Genomic DNA, 24,411 nt, shown 5'->3' with positions numbered 1-24,411 from the left:
CAGCCAGGCTGGAGCCTTCAGCTGTGCTGGGGAGCGTGGTTGAGCTCCCCCACTTCTCTGGAGGGTGATTCAGGGCTGCTGCATTAGTCACCTGCACTAAATGTCCCCTGGAGAACCCGGCTGTGCCTGCACGTCAGGACAGTGCTGGGGTTTCTGTGCTCTCGGTCCCCTTGGGTGGCACACGGGGTTCAGGGGGGCAGGAGCTCTCTGGGGATGGTGGTTCACAGCACCCACAAATCGAGGTTTTGCCGGGCACATCTTGCCTCACTCACTCAGAGATGCTCCCAGCCCAGCCTGGGGAGGTGCAGGGAGAGGGATTTTGCTGTGGCAGGATCCATCAGGAGGAGGATTGAACGGCTCCCTCCTGTGTGTCCCACCTGCCTGTGGGTTTCCCTCTCCGACGCCAAGGCGATGCTGCTGGGTGGGAGGAGGAGAGCTGCCCCTGCCTGGAGAAATGCAGCAATTGTCTGGGTTTCCCCAAGCTCCTTCCTGCTCCAACCTGGGGGTTCTGGGGTTTTTCCAGCAGGACCTGAGCTGCCATAATTCCAGAACCCCAGCAGGGCTGTGAGGAGTGGGCAGGGTAGGTCCTGCTGGCCCTGCTGCACTCACCTGGGCTGGTTTTCTGCACCTTGTTCCTTAATCCTTTGCTGAGTCGTGTTCCAGACCCCACCAGCAAAGCTTGTGGTGGAACTGCAGTGGCTGCTCCCATCCAGGCAGGGTGGCCTGACCCAAGTTTGGCATCTGCAGGGAGCAGGGATGTGGCAGGGAGGATGTGAGTGCGTGCATGGAATTGGTGCTTTGGAAAACCGAGAGTCCTCAGGCTGTGGGAAGCAGGTGGGATCCTCCCAGAGATGGGCACAGACCTGGCTGAGGTGGGGAGGACAGGTGGGGAAAGCCATGGCAGGCTCAGGTTTGTGGTTCTGGACACCTCTCCAGCAGCCTGTTGAATGCAGGGAGCAGGCAGGGCCAGGGAACCAACACAGCAGAAAATGAGTGGAGACATCTGGGCTGGCTCTGGGATGGCTGGGAATTGCATGGAGCCAGCTCTTCCCATCAGACCTGCCAGCAGAGCTGCTGTGAGCATTTGCAGGGTGTGGTGGGCACCTGCTGCCACCCCAGGGCCCTGGGGACCCCCTGGCAGAGGCACTCAGTGCAGCAGGACTCTCCTGGTTTGTCCCCAGCAGAACTGCTGAGGAGGTGGAAGGAATGAGGCAGAAGTGGGAAATGTGTATTTGGTGCAGAAGAATGGCTTGGTGCTGTTGGATCAGCGTCTGCTGTGAGCTGAGAGGACCAGGCAGGAGGCTGGGAAAGAGGAATTCGCTCCTGCTGCCTCGAGACACCTGGTGACTTTGTCACCTCACCTTTGGCTCCCCTGGCTGGTGCCCTGTGACAGCAGCAGGTCCCCAGCCACCAGGGATGCTTCCCACCCAGCCAGGCAGCACAGTGCCAGGGAAACTTGGTTTGCAGGGAAAATAAGCAAATGCCAGCTAGATGGCAATGTGCCACCTGTGAGGAGCTGCCTCGCCTCCCATCTCCACTGTCTGCACCCAAATCTGCTGCCCCTCCACTGCCTGCACCTTCCCCTCCACAGCACCAGCAGCAATTTGTACCTGAGGGATTTTTAAAGGTCTCTGAAAGCTCTGCATGAGCAGAGGAGCAGGGAGCACTGCCAGGGCTTCTCGCAGGGGATAGTGCCGGAGGGAGCAGCCATCCTGCTTTAACAGGCAATCGAGTTTCCGGCCCTTGGAGAAATGCCCCGTTCCCTGAGCTGCTGTTTGGCTTTGGAAAGAAGCTCTGGTTGCACTGGAATTCCTTCTCTCTTCTAGATGTGTTTGGCTCTGAGTTTTCAGGTGAGCAGAGAGCCTGGGAGCCACAGGCTGCAGCAGGAGCAGCTATCCCTGGAAATTCCCCATCCTGCTCCTGCCAGCGCTCTGGGACTGTTCCTATGTGCACAAACCCATCCAGTTCCACCTCCTGCCCGGTTTAGTTCATGCAAGAGCGGCCTCCTGAGCTCTGGAGCTGCAGCAGCATGGAAAGCACTTCTCCAAAGTGCAGCTGAGAGGCCAGTCCTGGTGCGCGGCAGCTCGTGACGCCTGCAGCGCCACGCAAGTTATTTAGGAAGACTCTTATTTTGAGCAAAGAAGATAATTAGGCAGGCAAAGCCATCATGGAGTTATTAATTACTGGCTGCTTGAAGATGTAAAGAAGAAGGAAGGTCTGAACTTGCAGGGTTTCAAGTCACCTGGCAGTGCTTTTGGCCAGACAGGGGGAGGCAGAGGAGACGGCGAGGAACGAGCAGGGTATTTACTTCTGGAACACAGCTCCTTAGCATATGCTGCAACTGCTATTTATAAGCTTTGAATCGTCTTTTCAATCCAGATAAGGCCAAAAGAAGTGGTTTTTTCACTGAGGAAACTAAACAAACCACCAGTGATTTCAGCAGAGCACAGCCCGAGCTGCCTGTGCTGAGGAGATGTGTGCAGGCTCTGGGCAGGGCACACCGAGCTGTCCAGGGAGCTTTGGGGTGTCCCAAAGGATGGGTGACTCTGGATTAGCTGCTCTCTGCTCTCCTGTGGGATAGATGGACATTTGGGATGTGCTCTCACACTTTCCCAGCAGTGATCCAGGTGCACATCCCGGTTCCTTGAGGAGATTTCCTCTTGCCAGGGATTGCCACAGCCAGGGAGGAGCTGAGGTGAGCACGGGGCACCAGGAGAGGAAAGCACAGGAGGGGGAGCAGGGTCTGGCTGGGCATCCCTCCCCCAGCATCCAAGGATGGATAACGAGGTTCCCTCCTCCCCCAGCCCAGGGTGCAGGAGGAGAGACAGAACTGACACCCCTTGTTCCACCAAGGGGCTCCCAGATCTCTCCTCTTTGTATTTAACACTGAAGGCAATTTTGGGGGGTTGTTAATTGCAATGCTGTATTTCATTAAAGGAGGAGAGAGGGAGAGATTTGAAGGCCATCTCTAAATTGAAACTGCTGAAAGTCTAATTGCTGCTGACATCAGGGACCATTTAGTGCTGTAAAACATAATTGCATCTCTGAACTGTTCTGAGCAGATAAGTGTTCCTCTGAACACTCCTCCTGGAGAAGACAGAAGAGCTGATGAGCATCCATCAACCAACCTCATGAAGAAGCAGCTCCCTGCTCCACAGCTTACCAGGGGCTGGTGCCATGTCTCCAAAATGAAAAATTCTAATTGCTGCCAATTTTAAGTGAAAAACCCACGGCCAGGCAGAGAAAAGTTGTGTTTGTTCCTTGCTCCTGGTCCTGTTGAGTTCAGCCACATCCCTGGATCTGCTGAGGAGGGAAGGTCTCCTGCTGGATCTGGTCCCTGCTGGGGATTTTGGTAGGACTGGGAATGTCCTGCCCTGCTGGCAGCAACAGATCAGAGTCCTGAGATGCTGATGGGAATGTTCATGAACTCAGCATGCTGTGCTGCCCCTGGGACATGTCCCAAAACCTCCCAGAGGATCTGCTTTCATGGAATGGCTGATGGTAAAGCCATGTCCTATTTCCAGCTGCCTCCAGCACCTTTCCTGGCTGATCCCAAATCCTGTGGTGATGCCGTGGCTGGAGCTTCGTGCCAGAGGTCAGTGCAGCCCTCAGGGCCTGCAGCTCCTTGGGATCCATCCCTGACTGCCCAGCAGCATCCTGGGTGGATCTGTGCCCACACTGGGAATGCTGAGCTCAGCCCCAGCTGCAGGAATTGATGGTGCAGTTTTCCAGGGATAACCCTGAAGGTTTTCCAGTCCTTGAGTTCTGCCCCATCCTCTGCCATCCTCTGGATGTGGTCAGGGCTCCAGGGAGGCAGGAACACACAGAGCCACCCACCAAAAATGTTCTTCAGCAGCCTGGCTTGGAAAAGGCAGGGGACAATTTCTGTTCCTCCTGAGGAGTCATTTACCAACATTTTATATGGGGCTGTAAGTGCACAGAATTACCTGCTGCCTTTCAGGACCTTTAAAATTATCTCCATTGCAAGGGAAAATTAAAGCAATGGAAGAATAGGGACCTATCTTTTATAGTGCATTAAAAAGTACCCAGCCTGAAGGTTACTGAACCTGTGCTTTCTGTAAGGGAGAGCTAATCCAGACAATCCCCAGCAGTCTTTTTACTGCTCCACTCTGATCTCCCTGGCACAAAATCCGTGAGCAGATTATCTTGGGAGCAGCAATGCTGATAAGCAGAGGGACTTAAGGCTTTTGGACTTCTTTTTAATTAGTTCTATAGCGGGGTTTTTGTGTGCACACCTCAACTTCTCCTGGTGTGGAGCTCTGCTGGGCTGATGGCAGTCACACCTGCCTTGGGAAAGTGAGGAGTGTGCTCCACCATCACTTCCAGGCTTTGCTGAAGCTTTTTCTGGGAGTGTCAGTGCCTCTTCCACATCCTGGGATGAAAAACTCTTTTCCTTGGAGCATCCCAGATCTCTGCCCAGCACAGCCCAGGTGCCTGCAAGGACAGGGGCTGGGGAAGGGAGCAGAGCTCAGATTTATCACCACCTTGTGCCTCTCATCCCACAGGTATAAATAGAAGCTCCTCCAGCCTCACCTCACCCTGAAATGTCAGCAATGAACAATAAATTCCTGCCACTGTGCCGGGCCTGGCTGAGCCCACGGACACATCTGCTGCCCCTAATCATTTCCTGGCCCACCAAATTAATCAAAACACCCAAAGGTCAGTGGGAGAAGAGGCCACCTTCCCGTGCAAGTTGGATTTATTTTTCCTTTTAGAGCCTGTGTTAAAAGCCAGGCCCTGGCCAGCACCTTCCCATCAATCTCCCCCAGCTCGTGGAGGGTCGGAACCTGTTAATGAGTTCAGTTTTCCTAATGGTTATTTTATCATTGGAGCAGAATAATTGTAATAATAATGATACATCCTGCCTGCTGTCTGGAGAGCACCAAGCTGCCTTTGTAATGCCTGACAAAGGCATTTATTTATATTTTTTATTTGCAGCCTCTGTGATTAGAGGGCAGTGTTCAGAATAGCCCAGCCGAGTTAAATAATCCTGGTAACAGCGCTTTGAGTCTAATTGCTGCCCTTTTCTTTTTTAGGTACTTGTTCCCCTAATTAAGATCACAATCGAGCTGCATCTCCAGTGGGAGGGGAAAGCAATTAAAGAAAGGGGATTAGGTTGCTCTGCAGAGGTTTTGGGCTTGATCCTGCCAGCTGGGGCTGCGGGATTCCCACAGCCAGGGCTGGATGTGCTGTGGGGTTTGCAGGAGTGGCAGCAGTGAGGCAGCACTGGGGTGATGCTGGTGGCTTGTCCAGCCCCTGTGCTGACCACTGCTGGGGCTGGGATGGGGCTCCTGGGGGTGCACAGGGCTGGGATGGGGCTCCTGGGGGTGCACAGGGCTGGGATGGGGCTCCTGGGGGAGCACAGGGCTGGGATGGGGCTCCTGGGGGTGCACAGGGGGCTCTGGTGGGGTGAGGGATGTAGCTGGTGCCATCTCCTCAGCCCTGAGCTGCAGATTTGTCTGTGCTGGATCCATCCCTGGCTGTGGGGCTGGGACCACGTCCTTAAAGTGTTCCTTGAGTCTGCTGGCTCTGGTGGCAGTGCTCACCTCCAGCTCCACAGCAGCACCTCAGCTGCCAAACCCCAACTTTTCCTCATCCCTTCCATCAAACAGCCACATTTTTAAGCAATTAACACACATTGTGCTGATGTTCCCACATCCCTCTGCCCTCGGGCAGAGCCTTCCTTGGGAATTGAGACTCAGCATCCACAAAAATCCCTTTTTTGCTCAGAGGAAAACCCCTCCAGGACTGGAGCCCTGCTCCCCATCCGTGCTCTGGGAGAATGAGAATTGATGGATGTTTGCTCCTGGACTGCCAGAGCTGGGAGCAGGACCCGAGTCCCCACCTGCAGAACCAGCTCCTGCTGCTGTCTGAAGGTGATTTTAGGTTCAATCTGTCCTGCTGGAGCAGGGCTCCCTGCTGCCCTCACCTCTGGGGCAGGCTGGGGCTTTGTCAGTATTTCCTGGCCCAACTCTGCTTGCCTGCCAAGCTTTTTAATTTGTTTTATAAATTGCCAAATCCAGCAGGCTGAACCGAGGGGCCCCCTTCTGTGATAAAAATAAAATAACAGCTTGAACTCGGAGGGCCGGGCAGTGGGGCTGGCAGGAAACGCTGATTAAAGGGCAGGTGGAAATGATGAGGAGCTTTCATCTTCCGCTCTTGAGTGAAAAATGCAGATCTGGGAAGTTTTGCTGACTTGGTTTGTGGTGCTTTCTCACGCTGCCATCCTTGTGCTGCCCGGCTGAGAGCAGCCAGAGCGCTGCTGCTGCTTCCAACCCGAGGGATGTGCAGGGGGAATTGCTGGGAATTGCTCTGGAAATGCTCATTTGAGCCACACCCAGACATGAGGCACAAGGTGCAGCAGGTTTGGCCTCACCCCTCATCCTCCCCTGGCAGGTAAAACCCGCTCTGATTTGTGACTTACCCAGACCAGGAGCTAATGTGCTGTGAAATTGCTGCACAACCAGGGGGGTACATTATTCTGGCAGAACTCTCTCTGGGTATTTACTCTGCTTTGAACTCAGGATATTTGCTTGGGAGAGATGATTCTATTTTTTTTTTTTTTTTTTTTTTTTTTTTTTTTTTTTTTTTTTTTTTGCCAGCAGGCAAACCTGTAGCTCCTTTGCTTTGGGCTGGGAGATCACTGTGAAATTGCAGCAGGAAGGTTTTGGTCCCCTGAATATCCTTAAACTCTGCAGGTGCCTCAATGCTGGGGGAAAAAATCCCACCTTATTTCCTGCCATAAAGTTTGTCCAACTCCCCCTCAGGCAGCAAACTCTGCTTTGGTTTTTATTTTGGATGTTTTTTCACGTTCTGAACGCGGCAGGAAGGTGCAGTTACCTTGGAAACAGCGGTGGGATGCTGCTTGGTGGCAGGGCAGCACTCAGGCAAAACTCTTTTGGGAAGGTGGGCTTGGCAAAGTGGGGTTTGCTGGGTCCAGAGCCACCCTGGAAGTTCGAGGCTGGTTCCAGGTTAAGCTGAACCAGGGGAGAAGCTGCTCCATGCCCAGGCTTTGGTGTGCAAATCTGGGAGCCTTGCAGAGGGTTAAGCCATGGTTTTGGGAAGCCTGTCTTTTTAAGGCTTTTCCTCTGCTTTGGATTAGTGAGATGTGCTCAGATCATCCAAAAGGGAAAGAATTTCTCAAATCAAAAGGACTTTACTGCTGAGGCTCTTCTGGTTTTGTTCTGCTCCCCTGCCCCATCCCTGTGTCCCATCCCAGGAGATTCCCGGATCCTGTGGATGCCACCACGCTGATTAAAAGCTGTTGGTGTTTTTCATTTAACCAGCAAAGTATTTCCATCCTCACTGGGTTTAATTTACAGTTTGCAGCCAGATTGGAGCTGGGAAGGGATCCCACTGGTGGCTCATTTGTTTGAAGGTGTCACTATACAAATACACATCGTGGGAATGCCAGCGGCGCTGGAGGGGAGGATGTGCCAGCAGCAGCTCTCAGCTGTGTCCCAGCCATTCCCAAATCATCCCAGGGGACACCCTGAATCTCCTGGGGGACAGGAGGCTGCTCAGGGCTGGGATAACCCAGGTAAAGCCAAGCCTGGATGCAGTGCTGGGCTGCATCCCTCATCCCTCTCACTCCTCTCCCAACCTGGGAATGGCCACCAGCTCCCAGCACGTTTCATAACAGGGCTCCCAGCAGGATGCTTTGTGTTTTATAACGTCTGCAGCCTCTTCTTGAGCATCTCCGAGCTCTCCTTTAGCGTTCAGAGGGGGAGCAGCCCGTGCTTGCCGGGTGCTGCAGGTTCATCTCATCTCATCTCGTCTCTCCTCCCTTGCAGCCGCGCTGGGGACGCTGGATTTCAGCTTGCTCTACGACCAGGAGAACAACGCTCTCCACTGCACCATCAACAAAGCCAAGGTACTGCCCAGCCCCCGGATTTGGGGACAGAAAAAAAAAAAAAAAAAAAAAAAAAAGCTCTACAGAGCATCCCTGGTCCATCAGATTCGCACCCCTGTCCTTCCCCTCCATCCCTGCCTTCCTCCAGGAGCCGGCTGCTCATCCCCGTGCCGAGCAGGGATTGATGCTTCCCAGCCCATCCCGATGTTGTTATTTACTGTGACCGGCTGGCGGGTTATAAATGGCTCTTTTAAATGCTGCTAATCACGGCCCCGAAGTGCCTTTGCCGTCTGCCTGATTGAGGCAATTCGGGGCTTTTGGCACATCTGGGAGCAGGGACAGGGAGCTGAGGTGCTGCTGGGGCTGCCGGGCTCCTCTCTGCATCACCACCAGAGAAACCAGAGCTCCCAGGTGGGCTGGGGAGGAAAAACCTCAATTCTGCAATTTTAGGGGTTTTACAGAAGGCAGGAGCAGAGGCTGAGAGCTGAGCCCCAGAGGGTCAGACCATGCTGTTTGCCTTCACAGGATGCTCCTCTCCCCTCCAAGGTTTATTTGCAGCCCCCACCCCAGCATTCTCCATGTCCAAAATGCAAGCACCAAAGCTGGATTTTGGGGATGGGCAATCTGCCCCAGCGCTCCTGGAGCTGCTCCTGGCACGGGCAGCATCCCCAGACAGGACAGGCAGGGCAGGGCTGAGCCTTTGCTGGGCTTTGCCTCCCTCCCAGTCCCCAGACAGGACTACCAGGACAGGGCTGAGCCTTTTTCTGAGCTTTGCCTCCCCTCCCTGTCTCCTGTGAATCCACGGCAGCCTCCGGGTCAGGCTTCCCTCGGCGCACACGGGAGCGGTGCCAAGGAGGAGATTTCTAATTGGGTTTGGAGTGGGTGGAAGGCAGGGAGGAAAGAGAGCTCTGGGCAGCCACTGATGAATCTCACAGCAGCAGGAGCACGGGCAGGGCTGCCAAAGGAGAGCCCTGGTCCCTGCTGTGCCCACCGTGGGTGTGGGGTACCCCAGCATCGCCCCTGCCCACGGGGAGGGCAGAGCCCCCCTGACATTCAGGCTCTGGAGTCCTGTTCATTTCCATTCTGCTCTCATTCTCCCATTTTTCTCTTTTATTTACATTGCCATCTGCTCGCTCTCATTTCATCTCTCGCCTGGGGAAAGCTGCCAAAACTTGACTACAGAAAGGTAAGGGCCAGGACCCCACTGCTGGCTCTGGGGGTGCTACAAGCAGAGCTGGAGAGGAGGAGATGGGGGAAAAGCCCCAGCAGTGCTGGGATTTTATTTACCCAGGTCTGGGAACCTGTTTCCCTCCAGGAAAAACGCCCTCAGGTTGTGCCCAGCTCCTGCAGCCTCGGTTGCTGCCAGCAGCCACTCAAACCTGGGCTAGTTCAGCCACGTGAGACACGTTTTTCTTTCTCTCTGATAACCCCAAACAACCTCCCTCTCTCCCTTTCTTTTACTTCTCTCTATCTATTTTTTTTTTAAATCTCCAGCACTTTTATATCTGCTGACGCTCCTCACAAGTGCCATTATCAGCTCCTGGGGAGCAGAAACCAGCAGCAGGTTCCATCCAACCTGTTGTGCCCCACCAACAATCCCCTGAGCTGCTGGAGGCTGGGACAGCCACTCCACGTGGGAATTCACCCTGGTGCTGTGCCTGGGAACTCCTCAGAGGTTTCTGAGGGGTGGAATTTCACAGCAGGGTTGGTGAGATTCTGGGGGTCACCAGACAGGTGGTAGGAGACAAGAAGAGGAAAAAGCAGACAGGAGCAAGGAGGAACAGGCAGGAGGAGGCAGGAACAGGCAGGAGCAGCCAGGAGGAGGCAGGAACAGGCAGGAGCAGCCAGGCTGGCAGCAGCCACCTGGCCCTGGTGGCTCTCAGTGCTGGCAGCAGCCCTGCCTGTCACGCTTCAGGCACGGCTGAGCTCAGACACGCTGGAGCTCAGCTCGGATCAATAGAAGAATAAATCAGGGCATTGTGGAAGCTCATTCCTGGACTGCAGGAGCAGCCAGGCTGGCAGGAGGGTTCTCCCTCTGCCCTGCACGAGCCCTGGGATTGTGTGGGTCTCTGCTGTCCTGTGTGGGACAGAGCTGGGGTGTGCTGGGCATCACCCCCTCCTAGAAAACAGGATTTGATGACTGTGCCCTGCCCTGCCATGGCTTTGTTGAGGGTCTCACTTTGTGCTCAGTCCTACAGAACCCAGCCTGCTGTAGGGGATTTATAGGGGCACAGCAGGCTGTGCTATCCTGCAGCTCCAGAGATCTCCTGCTTTGGGGATAAAGGTGCCTGGGACAAGCCTCAGGGGGCTGCAGGGCAATGGTGAAGGAGCTCCTGACCCTCCTTGCAGCATCCTTGGGCTGCTCTCCCTGCCCCTCTCAGAAAACACCCAGGAGTTTCCACCCCACTGAGCATTTTGCTGCTCCCTCCCTTCCAGCCAAGTGCTGGAGGTCTGCACTGAGCATTACTTATGTATTGACTCATAAATATTTATCACTGCAGGGAAATTCCTCCAGCTGTCTGGCTCCTCTGGGCTCTCAGGGTGGAAATGCAGTTTGTCCCCTTTTCAGGATCCGGCCTGGGGATGATCCAGGCTGGTTTTTTGGGCAGGCAGCTGGTTGTGGGGTGAAGGATGGAATGCCTCCATCTCCTGTGATTTCTGGACGCCTCTAGCGTGGCATTAATCGGCAGCCCGATTAGCCTGAGTTGTAATTAAATCCTATTGATTAGCTAAATGTCACTGGCACGGGGAGCAGCTGGCAGAGCCTGGGATGCAGGGAGCTGGAGGTTTCTGCAGGATTGCAGCAGAGATTTTGGGGTTGGGTAGAGGAAGGGAAAAGATGAAACTTAATCTCAGCTCTGTAAATGGGAGCAGCAGCAGGAATAGTTGGAGCCAGGGAGATGCCCCAGCTGGATTTGAGGGGACACTGCCTCTGTGCCTTGTCCCTGTCTGCCTCTCACCCCTCCTGGAGAAGCTGCAGGTCCCTCCAGGCAATGTGGGTGCTCCCTGTGGGAGGGATCATCCCCCCAGGAGCAGCCTTGGGAGCAGAGCCCTGTTAAATTCAGCTGTTTGTGCCAAACACGTCTCAAATGACACGGGAGGGAGGTAGACGTGACATTAGGAGCCATTTTCCAGGCTCCTGTCACTCCATCTTCCATAGCACATCTATTAAAAAAGCCTTTAATAGCCTCCTCAGAAGGTAATTTAATTGAGCTGAATTGATGGGTGAATTACAGAGCTGCCTGTCATCCTCCATCCATTTTCCTGGGAATCTGCCTGCTTGGTTCTGATTCCATTTGCTGTGCACCCTGGGCAGGTTGGGCACCTCTGACCAGGGAAGTTGGGGAGAGCACAAGAGGATTGTGCTGGCAATTCCCTCCAGAGTCTGGGGCCAGCCCAGCCCCTTCCTGCCCTGTCTGCCCCATCCTCATCCTCTCCTGGACCAGAGACCCCCAGAGGCTGCACTTACAGCAGGGCCCTTTCACCTCCGTTCACTGCTGATATTTTTAACCTTTTGGCTCTGCTGTAGAAGCAAAATCCTCTTTGCTGGGCACCATTTGGCCTCCCTTGCCCCAGGGCAGCACGTTTGTCTCTGTAGCACAGCCCTTGCTCCAAATCAGAGACACTCCCAAGGTCAGGAGCATCCTGGAGAAAACTGTGCAGTTCAGAGAGGGTGCTGTGGGTCAGGCTGGGTGAGTTATTCCCTACCTGTAAAGCATGGAAATGATTCCCCAGGCATTTCCCTCCTGGATTTGCCCAAATCCTGGGTGATTGCATCCATTCTACACCCAGCCATTCCAGCAGCAGCCCACACAAATGCCTCCCTGCTGCTGGATCCCTGGCAGCTGCACACACTCATTATCACACTCTGCTCCTCACAAAAAGGGTGTGAGGACTCCTCAGCATCCCCCAGCCCAGGCTGGAGCCAGGATTGGATGGGTACCTCTGCTCTGATCCAGGCTCAGGATTGCCTTCAGCCAGCCCAGCAATAATTCCTGCAGGGATCCCACAGCCAGGCTGGAAATAATCCAAGGACTTCCACGATGGAGCCATTCTCATTTCCACTTAGGGCTGCTGAATATTAAACTCCATTTTTCACGCTCCTGACTTGCTTCCCTGCCCTGTGGAGTTTTTTTTTTCCATGCAGTCTGTGCAGGTGTGGCTTTGAGCTTTGTGCTTCACCCCTGGATAATTTTAGAAGGTTTAGAAGGGGAGCAGAGGCACAGCTTGTGCCCTCCCTCTGCCCAAAGCAGCATCCAGCTGCAGGGCAGGGCTATAACAAACCTGATCCACATCATCCTTTAAGAGCTGCCAGGGTTTTGTAGGAAACCCATCAGGAATGGCCCCAGCGAGTGTTTCCTTGGGTTGAACTCAGCATTTGGCTGGCACCAGCCTCCCCCTGGCCTGGAGCTGCTCTTCCTCACTAACTGGGAGTAGGAAGGTGCTATCACACCCTCTGGGAGCGCTTGCCAGTGGCACCACAACAGCAGAGGTGTGTGTTTGCTCAGAAGCAATTATTAAATGACAGAACCCTGTAATTTCAAACCTGGGAAATCACTGTGCTGATTTGCTTCACCCCCAAATTAATGGTGATGAGGGTGGCAGAGTCTGCTGCCGGGAGGGAGGAGGGGATGGTGCCACGTGCAGTGAGGAGCTCCCCCAGCCCCTCCTGGAATCCACAGACGAGCCTGGATCCTGCAGAATCCACACTCCCCTCCTTCTGCATCCTGCAGAATCCTCCTTTCCCCATCCTGGGGAAGCCACAGCTGCTCCAGGCCCAGCCCAGGGCGGCAGGATGGGCTCAGGGACATCACCCTGCATCCACTGGGATCCTGATTCCTGATTTTTTGCTGTTCCTTCTCCAGGGCCTGAAGCCAATGGACCACAATGGTTTGGCTGATCCTTATGTCAAGCTGCACTTGCTCCCTGGAGCCAGCAAGGTGAGAAATCTTTTCACTTCTCCTTCCTTTTCTTGGGGTTGCAGCTTTTCCTTGGAAATTCTGGGAGAAGTTTCTCTGCTGCACCCAGACCTTCAATCTCTTGAGTGAACAGCAGCTTGAATCCCCAAACAAATCTGATATAGTATGATAAAATCCCAGTTATATTTACATTATCTATGCAATTTCCTTTGCAAAAGAATCCAAGAAATAAAGTATTAACTACAAAAAACTTCTAGAAGGTACATTCCGTGTTGCTGACGTAATTGCCTTAATAAAACACACACCTGTCCCTGAACTGGTTTGTGCTACATTTCAGAGTCAAATCATTGCATTTGCACTATCAGAGGATCACAGGATCCCATGTTGGGGAGTTTTCAGTTGTATGGAACTGGATGTCAAGCTCTTCATTTTCACCCATTTGCTTTAGACCAACCAGAAAATCTTAGGGCTTCACAACCTAAAACTAACCATTAAATTCCAGAGAGAGCAGGAGGTGAGAATTGGGTTTGAATCCATCCTTACAGGGATGGAAAATGCCTTTTCTGGGAAAGCAGCCAGGTGCCAGCCCTGATTCCTTACCTTGGGAGCCCAGGATGGGAATGCTGCATTCCAGAGCCCCAAGTGAAACAATCTCAGCCATAAACAAATCGGGCCCTTTTCATTTCCTTTCTTTTTCCCCCTTATTCTTCTGCATTTAAAACCCCTCAGATCATAATAAAACAGAGTATAAATCATAAGGGAAATATTTCCATCTCCTTAGGTCCCTTGCTTGCTGGAGAGAAGAGTAATTAAAGATATTGATGTGTGCTGAGAGCTGGGTGTAAGTGACTGGGATGTGGAATTTAAACGCTCCGTGTGTGTCAGGAATATTAATTGCACTCTTATTCCACACGAAAGGAAAGATTTTTTTTGGGGGGGTAGGGAGGTGTATTTACTTATTACAGTTCATTTGGATTAATTCCTAATGCTCAGGGTGGCAGAGGGAGTTTTTAACCACACTCTGAGTTTCTGCTGCAAACAGAGCCGGCAGCGCTCTCATCAGAGATATTATCAGTCATTTCCATGTTTTCAAATCCATTGATTAGCATTTCTGCTGGAGGCTGGAGAGGCAGGAGGGGAGGGGACAGGAGCTGCAGGTCCATGGGGAGACCCTCTCCTGTGTCCCTGGACTGCCCTGGGAGAGGGCAGCACATCTGTGGGTTTGTCCTGGATGCTCCTGCGCTGCTGTTCCAGCAGCAGGACAGTCCCTGACTCCCTCGGGTGCTTCTGCCCCAGATCTGGGCTCTCAGGCAGCTGTGGGAGTGGGGAGCAGGGCTGGATTCACTCCCCATGCAGAGCTGGTTGCTGATCCTGAGTCATTCCAGATGGGAGAGAAAGGCACTCCCAGAGCTCAGCTCCTCTGATCTCACCCGTGCCCCTTCCCTTCAGCACCTGGGTGATGTCCATCATGTGGCCAACCCCACTTTCCTTCCCAATCCCAGGGATCAGGATCTGGTACCCACAGCTCTGAGCAGGCTCTGGGTGCCACTGGGGCTCTCCCCCTGCTGACCTGAGTGAATCCAAGGTGGGGAATGCAGCAGCATCCCATAAAGATCCACAAGACACCTTGGAGGTGTTGATGTGCTGAGAGCTCCCTTTGCCCAGCAGCAGCTGAGGGAGGGATTGAGTTGTCTGACACCTAATTAGAGGGAAAATTGCTGCTGTGCCAGGCTGTGCCAGGCTGGGAGCCTGGTGGAGAAACCCAATCTGCAGCCTCAGCCCCTTTTTTCAGAAGTGAGGGGGCTCAGGGAGGGGGGAGATCAATGTCCCCTGAGCTGGGGGGTGGCTGTGTGCCAGGATGTCCCATCCAGGCAGGGACACAAGCCCTGCTGTCCCCATCCTGCTCAGCAGAGCTGCTGGTGCTGACAAAACACCTGTCAAGGGAGTTGTTTGGAGTCAGGCAGGATCAAGAGCTGTGCTGGGAACAGGAGTGCAAACAAACAGCCAGAACAGCAAATCAGCATTTTTTATTTAATCCAAAAAGGATTTTTTCCCTCCCTTGTTCTCTCCTACTGCTTAAATGAAAGCCTGGTCTGTGCTCTGCCAGTGTTCCCATTTTGCTGGCTGCTTCCAGGATGTGGGATTGGGTTGGTTTGGAGATGAGTGATTTGCTGTGTTTTGCCCCTCAGGTTTTGCTGGATTAGGGGTGGATTTTAGTCATGTTGCTGCAGCAGCTCCTGTCTTCTTCTTGGGTGTTGATGATGGCAGCAAGAGAGCAAAGCAGGAGTAAAAAAGGATGATGAAAACAATGGCAAAAAGCTGTAGTAAAAAGCAAAAGCTCTCCCCAGTGCATGTTCTTATAAAGAATTTTCCTAACAAGCTAAGACACAAACTTGAACCTCTTAACCTATTAGAATTGTAGTTTCTTAGCCCACCAGGTTACATATAAACTATGCATACAGCCTATCTTATTCTGTCTGAAAAATGTAAGCAATATTCTTATTAGAGCTCTATTATGTCTCAGTACTGTCTAAAACCACGTCCATGGAGTTTTTACTGAAAACATTAGCATGTTTTTCAACTTTCACTAGAACTCACACTTCTACTCTGGCATCTGAAACTTTCACTCACTAAAAGCACTGAAGCTCATTTTAAAACCTTTCACTCACTAAAAGCACTGAAACTCATTCTAAAACTGACTTACTGACTTATTTACTCATCCCAAAACTTACACTTTTGTTTTATGCACAAGTAACTTAACATCAATTTATCCAAACGCTTTCATTTAATCCCTGCACTCTCATTTCTCCATGAAGAATTCAGAGACCCTCTCAACTCACTAACTCCAACACCCCACCTGCTTTGCTTTGGCAGGCAAACAAGCTGAGAACCAAAACGTTGCGGAACACCCTGAACCCCACCTGGAACGAGACCCTCACCTACTACGGCATCACCGACGAGGACATGATCCGCAAGACGCTGAGGTAGGGCCCCATTCCTGGGGGACACAGGGATTCCCCTCCCTCCCCACCCCTGGGACACCCTCAGCCTCACAGGAGGGTGCTGGAGCTGCTCACAGCAGGGCAGGGTGTCCTGGTTTGGAGGACAGGTGTCTGCTAGGAAAGGAGGAGCCTCTCTTTGAAATGGAGAATGTAAAACCTCTCCTTCCAAATTATTATAATTTTGAAATCAAGGGGCTCTCAGGCAAAAATATGGGAATTAGGAAGAACAGTTCTTTACTAGGGAAATTAAAATAGAAATACAGCACTACAAAGAACAAACCCCAAACCCTGACACAGTCAGAGTACAACCTGACACCCGTCAGGCAGGGTGTTGGCAGCAGTCCCATTCCATGGTGGCTGCATCCTCCTGCAGTGACAGATGTGGCTCAGCTGGAGCAGTGCTCCTGTACAAGGTGCAGTTTCCCTCTGGAGCTCCAGTGGGGATGTGGAGAAATCCGGTTTTCCTCTGGAGTCCAGTGGAGAAAGGGGCTCCCTTAGTGTCCCAAAACCTCTGTTTTTATCTTGGTAAGAAATGTTGGGCTCTTCCCCCTGGCTGGAGCAACTCCCAATGGGATGCAGTAATTTTATCAGTGCCACAGTGGGACTCAATGGCCATGAGCAGAAAATGACTGGCTGGAGGAAGGATGGGCTGTGAAAAGATAAAGAACACTGCCCTGCCTGGTTTATAAAATATGGCCATTAACAGGAGATGTCCCCTTTGGAAATAAGGAACACTGCCCCACCTGGTTTTACACATTGCCCATTAACAGGAGATCTCCCCACAGAGATCAGGATCTCTGCCCCACCTGCTCTCAACAGATGGTGACAGAACAGGCACTTTTGGTCACATCCTGTATTGTAACCCAAGACACAGAGTTATCCCCAAAGCAAAGCGAGTCTGTGTGTGTGCCCTGCAGTATCCATCACTTCAGAGTCACTGACATCTGATTTACAGCCAGCCTGGGCTGGGATAACCACTGAGGAGCCTGGTGCTGCTGCACCATCAGCTTCAGAGCTCTCTGCCTGCAGAGCTGCGGTGGTTTGGGTTTAACTCCTCATGGTGAGGCTTTGCAGTCGTGCCTTGCTGAGAAAATCTCCTCAGAGAAGTTCTGGGCCCCTTTCAGAGCTGAGCTTTGTTTTGTGAGAAAGCTGGAGGCATCTGTGAATTATTGTCCAACTCAACAAAGAGCGTGAGTCTTTATTTTATTGTTTTATTTTGCTGGTTCAGGCTGTGCATTCAGCATCTCCCAGGGGCTGGGAGAGGCTGTGGAGGTGGGCAGAGGGAGAGCTTGGAATGATGCTGTGCAGGGAGCAGACACCTGTGAATGCAGATTTTTCATGTTTTGGCCTCTGTCCCACCTGGATGAGGGCAGGAATTGTGGGCAGCCTCCATCACCACGCTGATCTGCAGGATTTGCTGTAAGATCCACTGTCAAAGGAAGGATTTTGCATCCTTCTCCAAGGACTCAGGGCTTTGCCAGCTCCGTGGCTGGAATCCCACCCTCCTCATTTGCAGGTGCCCTGGGAATTTCTGATTTTTCTTATGCCAAGAGCACAGAGCTGCCTTGTGAGAGGTCCTGCTCGGGGCTGAGGCAGGGCAGAGCCCACCTGTTGTGTGCAGGGCGATGGGAAATTCATGGATTATTATTTCACTTGGAAAACATTAGTCATGCTGGAGGTGCTGCAGGCTGGTGGGGCTGGGAAGCCTCCAGTTTGTTGTGATTATTGGTGGGTATTTTTTCACTGCAGGCTTTGAAGTTTGCAGCCTCCTCAAGCATGGAAATCGGTTTGTAAGGAGATGTTGGCTGAGTTGTTTGCTGGAAGGAGACAGGGAGCAGGGAGGACTTGACCCCCCCACTCTCTCAGGGCTCTGGGAGCTGCTTTTCCCTTGGGAGAATGGGATGGGGGATGCACCAAAATATCAAAAAATCCAGAAATGCTGCCCTGCCCCACCCCATTCCTGCCAGCCTGGGTGCTGTGGAGCCCCTTGTGCCCTCCCCAAAGCTCCAAACTGTGCCTGGACCCCACCTGGGACCCCTCAGTCTGCAGGAGAACGTGGCTGGATGGATTTTAAAGATCATTTCATTTGGGCAGGGACACCTCCCACTATCCCAGGCTGCTCCAGCCTGGCCTTGGACACTTCCAGGGATCCAGGGGCAGCCACAGCTACTCTGGGCTGATCCAGGAAGGATTTCTTCCCAATATCCCATCCAGACTGTCCATGTGTCGGTGTTCCAGTGCGGCTGGAGCTGGCCCTTCAGTGTCACCACCTGCAGGAAACATCTCCCTGCACTGCCCTGCCTCAGGTGCTTTGCTTCACCCATCCACCTTCTCCTCTAAATACCTCCTTTCCCACGAGGAAAAGCCAGCTTCAAAGCCAGGAGGACGCTGATTTTTCCCTGTGCTAATCAGGAGAGGCTCCTGCCAGGCAGCTGGTGCTGCTTGAAAGAGCATCAGTGATGCTCCCCTCATTTTGGGGGGTGACCATTCCCTGGGAGCCTCCCTGCTGCTGAGCTGGGCAGGGAATGCAATTCCAGAGTCTCTTTAATGTAAAAATAAAGGAGGAGATCAAAGCTGCCGCCAGCCTTGGTCTCCCTGCAGCCTGGGGATGCGTCAGGGAAGCTGGAAAAGCACCCAGAAATGTTCCCTGCTCACCTGGAGGGATCAGTGCAGCGTGGATTGGGGTGGCTTGGGGCACTCTGCCAGGGCCTGCAGCCTTGTTGGAGGGGACAGGTGGCATTTGTCACAGCAGCTGCAGCAGGGACATCCCTGGGAGCTGGGACTGGATCCTGCACAAATCCCCCAGCCCCACATGGTGCCCAGGCAGGTTCTCCCTCACCCTCATTGTCCCCACTCCCTGCTGGAGTGACTTTGCTGTCACAGAGCCCAGGAGCCATCAGGGTGAAGGAGAGGTGAAGGCAGCCCAGCTAATTGCACTGGCAAGCAGGATTTTGTTAATGAGCCAGCCCCCTCAGAAAGCAGCAGATATTTGGGATTTGGTGGAGCACAGCAGGTGGGAGGATCTCGAAAGGTCTCATCCATTCATTGAATTAAATATCCCTGAGTGCAGCCCAAGGCTTAGCAGGGATGAAACCACCCACCAGCCTGGGAAAGGCAGGTTCAGAGCCCTGCAAAACACTCTGGAGTGCACAGATGGATGGGACTGGGGATTCCTACAGGGGGGAAATCCCACCCTGGAGCCCCCATTCCCACCTGGACTCCAACCTCAATGTCAGGAGGAGAAATGCTGCAGGGGAAAGTGGAACAGGCAGAATACAATCACCTCCATTTAAATAATACATGTAATATACAACAAATAAATTGCATTGATAATAAATACCCGAGCTGGCCAGATACTGGATACAATTATTCATATCCAGATATATTGATGCATTATTCATGGGCTACTCAGCTAGCCCACGAATGCCAGGAATTCTTTGTTTAATCATGTGTTTGACAAACACCATGACTCATTAAATGTATTATTCGGAAAATAGTATTTGATCAGGACTAATAGGCAGAGTGCAGCCACTTCAAGGTTTGGGGTCCCAAATTGCTTTACTCTGGAGGAATGGGGTTTGCTTGGAATTGCAGGTGCACTTGCAATTACAGCTCACTTCTGCCGTGGTTTCTGTGCTCAGACTCGGAGGCATTTTGGGATGGAATCCTCCTTTTGTTTTCTGGAGAGCTGGACTTCCCCAGGGTGTTGTTTTATCTCCTTGCCTGGTGTTGCCTGTCCTTGAACTCCTCATGGAGAGCTTCCCATGCTGCCAGAAGGGATCCCAGGCACAGGGGATGCACCCCTGGGTGTTTTTGTGGCACAGGGTCCTTGCTGACCCCCATTCCCCCTTTCCACAGGGGGAAAGGAGCTGGTGAGAGGGAGCAGGAGCTGTGAGTCAGCTCTGGAGCTGCACAGTGAGTCAGGGCTGGAACCCAGGAGCCCGGGCTGAGTAGGAGGGAGGAGAAGTTTAATGAGCAGTGATTGTTCATTTGCTGCTCAGTTTCCTTCCAAGGTGGTTTTCACAGCCCTCAGCATAAAGATCAGGACCCCACAGTGGTGACAGCGAGTGAAACTCTGGGCTGGAGGGGTTGGGGTTAATAAGAGAGAGGAGAAAGGGGTGAAGCTCTATTTGTCCTGGGGATGATTTTCTCCCCCAAGGCATCAGAATTCCATCACATCCATTCCTTGTAATAAAATCCAAGCCTGTGTGGTTGAATTCTGCTTTTCCCCAAAGGGAGGGCTGGGGCTGGAGCCTCCTGCTCCCCTCACTCAGAGCTCACTGAGGGGCAGGGCTGGGAATCCAATTCCAGTGGGGATGAGCTGCAGCTGGCAAGAGGAGCTGGGGCTGGGGCAGAGCAGAGCAGAGCTGGCACAGAACCTCTCTGGGCATCACACCCAGATGTGGGACCCACCTGAGAGGGGCCAGAGGGACAACAGGGCTGGGAGAGACCTGGAGGTGTCTGCAGCTCCACAGGGGCAGCTCCCAGGCCCTGCAGATGTGCCAAAAAACACTTCCCAAGGGACTTCCCACATCCCTGAAACAGCATCCCAGTGTGACACTGGAGATGCTCTCCCTGCCACCACCACTGGAGTTTTCCACATTTCCATCCTGGGCTTTTGCTCATCCTGGGGCTCCTGGGTTTTCCCAGCAAGCAGGATGTTATGTTTGGGATCCTGCTGTGCTTCTGGGCCTTGTCAGGAGAATTGTTCCTCCCATTTTTAGGAGGTAAACCATCCCAAACCCTCCACAATTGCTGGCTGTGCACACAGATGCTGGGCTGTCCCCTCCTGTCCCCAGCTCTGCCCACAGGGACAGGGTTCCACAGCCTGGAGAGTGCAGTGTGTGCTCTGGAGCTGCTGCTCCTTTGTTGGTTCTGCTCTTTGCAAGAAAGAGGAGAGGAAATGGGGAATTTCGTGCCTGCATTTGAGATTCTCTTTGAGGATTTTTGTTGTGTGGGGTGTTTTTCTGTGGGTATCTATAGTAACGCTGCATCCAGCCACAGTTTTCTGGAGAGCAGCATTCCCTGTTCTCCTGCTCGTGGGTTTGTTGGGTTTTTTTGTTTTTTTTTTTTTTTCCAAACCCCTTTTCTCTGCTGCTCCCCTGTGGCACTGAGATATCCCCATGGCTTCCTTGCTTCCCTGTAAGTCATTTGTGAGCATGTGAGGGTGGTCAAACCATCCTTGGACAAGGCACTGAACCACCACAGAAAAACCATCTATAGATAAATCATCCATGGATAACCCATCCATGGATAAACCATCCAGGTGCTGAGCAGGCCAGAGGTGTGGTGTGCAATTAGTTACTCTCAGGTGGGATCACAGGGCATTATTTATCTTTAATTCCTTTCTCCTCTTCCCCTGAGGTCCCAGGGGGCAGAAATTCCACCCCTGGGGAGATGGACACCAAAGGGAGTGGGTGAAAAAGAAAACAATCAGATATCCAAAAGATGAGAAGACACTAAAAACAATTTTTTTTTTAAATAAAGGAGAAAGGATGTAAGGGAAAGGAAAAGAAATGCTTTTCCTTGATGGGCAGGGAGCCCTGCATGGCTCCAGGGGGGTGCAGGATGCTCCCTCTGGTTGGTTTTCCCCATCACCAGCCCCCAAGGCGCCCTTCTGGCCCTCTGGGATTTTGGGAGCTGCACTCAGAGGCTCCCTGCAAGCACCAACTTTGCTCCTGTGTCTCTCCTGACGCCCAGAAGCAGCAGAGGAATGAATGACTCATTAGCTGCCAGCTCAGGGAAAGGCATTTATAGCTTTTTCATGGAAAACAGCCTGGGCTCAGCACCACCACGTCACTGCCTTCACACAGCTGCATCCCTGGGATCCTGCACCCCAGCAGGGCTGGGAGAGCTCCACCTGCCCAAGCTGGGATGTTTTCCATGGGCTGGGGGTGGGAATCACTCGTGGCCTGGTCTGAGGTGGCAAAGCTGCTCTGTGTCCCAGCCTGGGAGCTGCCAGCAGTGCCCAAGATCCTGGCCAAGGAGGGAAGGAGCTGCTTGGGAAGCTTCTCCCAACCTCCATGGCTCAGCAAAACGCAGCTCCAGCAACTCTGAATAATTCTGCTTTAGTCACTGATGACTCTGATGTTTTAATGGAGGAGTCATTAGGGTGGTTGAGGCTCCAGCTTGGTTTTCCATCAGTGCCTGGGCTGGGATGTTTGTTCAGACAGACTCACACCATGAGCTGCCCTGGCTGGGCTGTGCCAGCAGCTGGATGCATCCCAGCTGTTTTCCAGCTGCCTGCAGAGGAAAATCCATGGTCTGGGGAAGGGTCCCTCACTGGGTACCTGGATCAGTGTTAAAGGAATAAATTAGGGATTTATTAAAAGGCTTTCAATGGATACACCTTGGGCAGCACAAGAGACCCAAGATGAGTCAGGAGTTTCACACTTTTATCAGTTTGGGTCCATTTCCACTTTGGAGTTCATTGTCCAGTTCCAGCTCCAGGTTCTGCAGTCCCACCCTCCCAGATTCTCTCCTCAATTCCCTGTTTGCACTTTTTGGGGCTGGAGCTGCAGCTTGTCCTTGGTTCTGGGGCTGGGAAAGGATTTGTGTGCCTGAGCTGGGAGCAGAACTTCCAGCATTTGTATGGAGTTCAGGGTTACACCAATGCAGGACAGGGTCTGGAAAATATGAAAGCTCAAACTTAAGGCAGCAGGGTGACCTGCAGTGCAGGGGGACAGCCCTTCCCCTCTCCCAGTGCCACTCAGCCCTGCCCCTTGCAGGATCTCGGTGTGTGACGAGGACAAGTTCCGCCACAACGAGTTCATCGGGGAGACGCGCATCCCGCTCAAGAAACTGAAACCCAACCAGACCAAAAACTTCAACATCTGCCTGGAGAAGCAGCTGCCGGTGAGTGAAGGGGTTCAGGGCCTCATCCCACCTCAGAATCACAGACACAGCTTCTCCCTGTGGCATGTGTGTCTTAGTTTGGAGGACAGGTGTCTGCTGAGAAAGGCAGGAGCTTCTCTTTGAAATGGAGAATGGAAACCCCCTCCCTCCAAATTATTATAATTTTGAAATCAAGGGGCTCTCAGGCAAAGATATGGGAATAGGAATAACAGTTCTTTACTAGGGAAATTAAAATAGAAATACAAAGAACAAACCCCAAACCCTGACACAGTCAGAGTACAGCCTGACACCCGTCAGGCAGGGTGTTGGCAGCAGTCCCATCCCATGGTGGCTGCATCCTCCTGCAGTGACAGATGTGGCTCAGCTGGAGCAGTGCTCCTGTACAAGGTGCAGTTTCCCTCCGGAGCTCCAGTGGTGATGTGGAGAAATCCGGTTTTCCTCTGGAGTCCAGTGGAGAAAGGGGCTCCCTTAGTGTCCCAAACCCTCTGTTTCTATCTTGGTAAGAAATGTTGGGCTCTTCCCCCTGGCTGGAGCAACTCCCAATGGGATGCAGTAATTTTATCAGTGCCACAGTGGGACTCAATGGCCATGAGCAGAAAATGACTGGCTGGAGGAAGGATGGGTTGTGAAAAGATAAAGAACAATGCCCTGCCTGGTTTCAATGGATGGCCCATTAGCAGAATATCTCCCACAGAGATCAGGATCACTGCCCCACCCTCAACAGATGGTGATAGAACAGATCCCTTTTATCACACTCTGTATTGTAACCCAAGACAATGTGGGAGCTGTTTGGCCACTCAAAAATAATCAGGGATGCAGGGAAGAGCATCCCTCGGCTGGGGGGTGTCTGTGCAGGCCAGCACAGCCCCAGCCTGGGTGCATTCCCTCCCCAGATAGATAAAACAGAGGACAAGTCGCTGGAGGAGCGTGGCAGGATCCTGATCTCGCTCAAGTACAGCTCTCAGAAGCAGGGGCTGCAGGTGGGGATCCTGCGCTGCGCTCACCTGGCTGCCATGGACGCCAACGGCTACTCCGACCCCTATGTCAAAATGTGAGTGTCATCCCCAGAATGTGTCACCCTGAAAGTGTGAGTGTCACCCTCAGAATGTGAGTGTCACCCTCAAAATGTGAGTGTCATCCTCATGATGTGAGTGCCACCCCCAGGATGTGAGTGTCACCCTGAAAGTATGAGTGTCACCCTGAAAATGTGTCACCCTGAAAATGTGAGTGTTACCCTCAGAATGTGAGTGTTACCCTCAGAATGTGAGTGTCACCCTGAAGATGTGAGTGTCACCCTCAAAATGTGAGTGTCACTCTCAGAATGTGAGTGTCACCCTCAGATTGTGAGTGTCACCCTGAAGATGTGAGTGTCACCCTCAAAATGTGAGTGTCACCCTCAGAATGTGAGTGCCACCCCCAGGATGTGAGTGTCACCCTGAAGATGTGAGTGTCACCCTGAAAGTGTGAGTGTCACCCTCAAAATGTGAGTGTCACCCTGAAAATGTGAGTGCCACCCCCAGAATGTGAGTGCCACCCCCAGAATGTGAGTGCCACCCCCAGGATGGGAGTGCCACCCTCAAAATGTGATTGTCACCCTCAAAATATGTCACCCTCAGAATGTGTCACCCTGAAAATGTGTCACCCCCAGAATGTGTCACCCTCAGAACAACAGGCCACCTTCAAAATGTGTCACCCCCAGAATGTGTCACCCTGAAAATGTGAGTGTCACCCTGAAAGTGTGAGTGTCACCCCCAGAATGTGT

General features: G+C 52.7%; 1 protein-coding gene across 2 annotated transcripts in view; it reads left to right on the top strand.

Annotated features, from left to right (window-relative positions):
- DOC2B (double C2 domain beta) overlaps window positions 1-24,411 on the top strand; it is a 30,596-nt gene that overhangs the window by 2,091 nt on the left and 4,094 nt on the right. Inside the window, exons 1-7 of one of the 2 annotated variants that reach the window (XM_033078116.2) lie at window positions 6,350-6,417; window positions 7,344-7,561; window positions 7,815-7,894; window positions 12,739-12,813; window positions 15,667-15,776; window positions 22,523-22,649; window positions 23,543-23,700. In XM_033078116.2, the coding sequence (XP_032934007.1) occupies window positions 6,365-6,417; window positions 7,344-7,561; window positions 7,815-7,894; window positions 12,739-12,813; window positions 15,667-15,776; window positions 22,523-22,649; window positions 23,543-23,700 (821 nt within the window). In that variant the 5' untranslated portion in view covers window positions 6,350-6,364. Of the gene's footprint in view, window positions 1-6,349; window positions 6,418-7,343; window positions 7,562-7,814; window positions 7,895-12,738; window positions 12,814-15,666; window positions 15,777-22,522; window positions 22,650-23,542; window positions 23,701-24,411 lie in introns of those variants that run through there. The other variant, XM_033078115.2, reaches the window with a different exon arrangement.

Source organism: Catharus ustulatus, chromosome 22, assembly GCF_009819885.2.
Source record: "Catharus ustulatus isolate bCatUst1 chromosome 22, bCatUst1.pri.v2, whole genome shotgun sequence".
Taxonomy (NCBI): Eukaryota; Metazoa; Chordata; class Aves; order Passeriformes; family Turdidae; genus Catharus; species Catharus ustulatus.
This window is presented reverse-complemented; position numbering and strand designations above follow the sequence as displayed.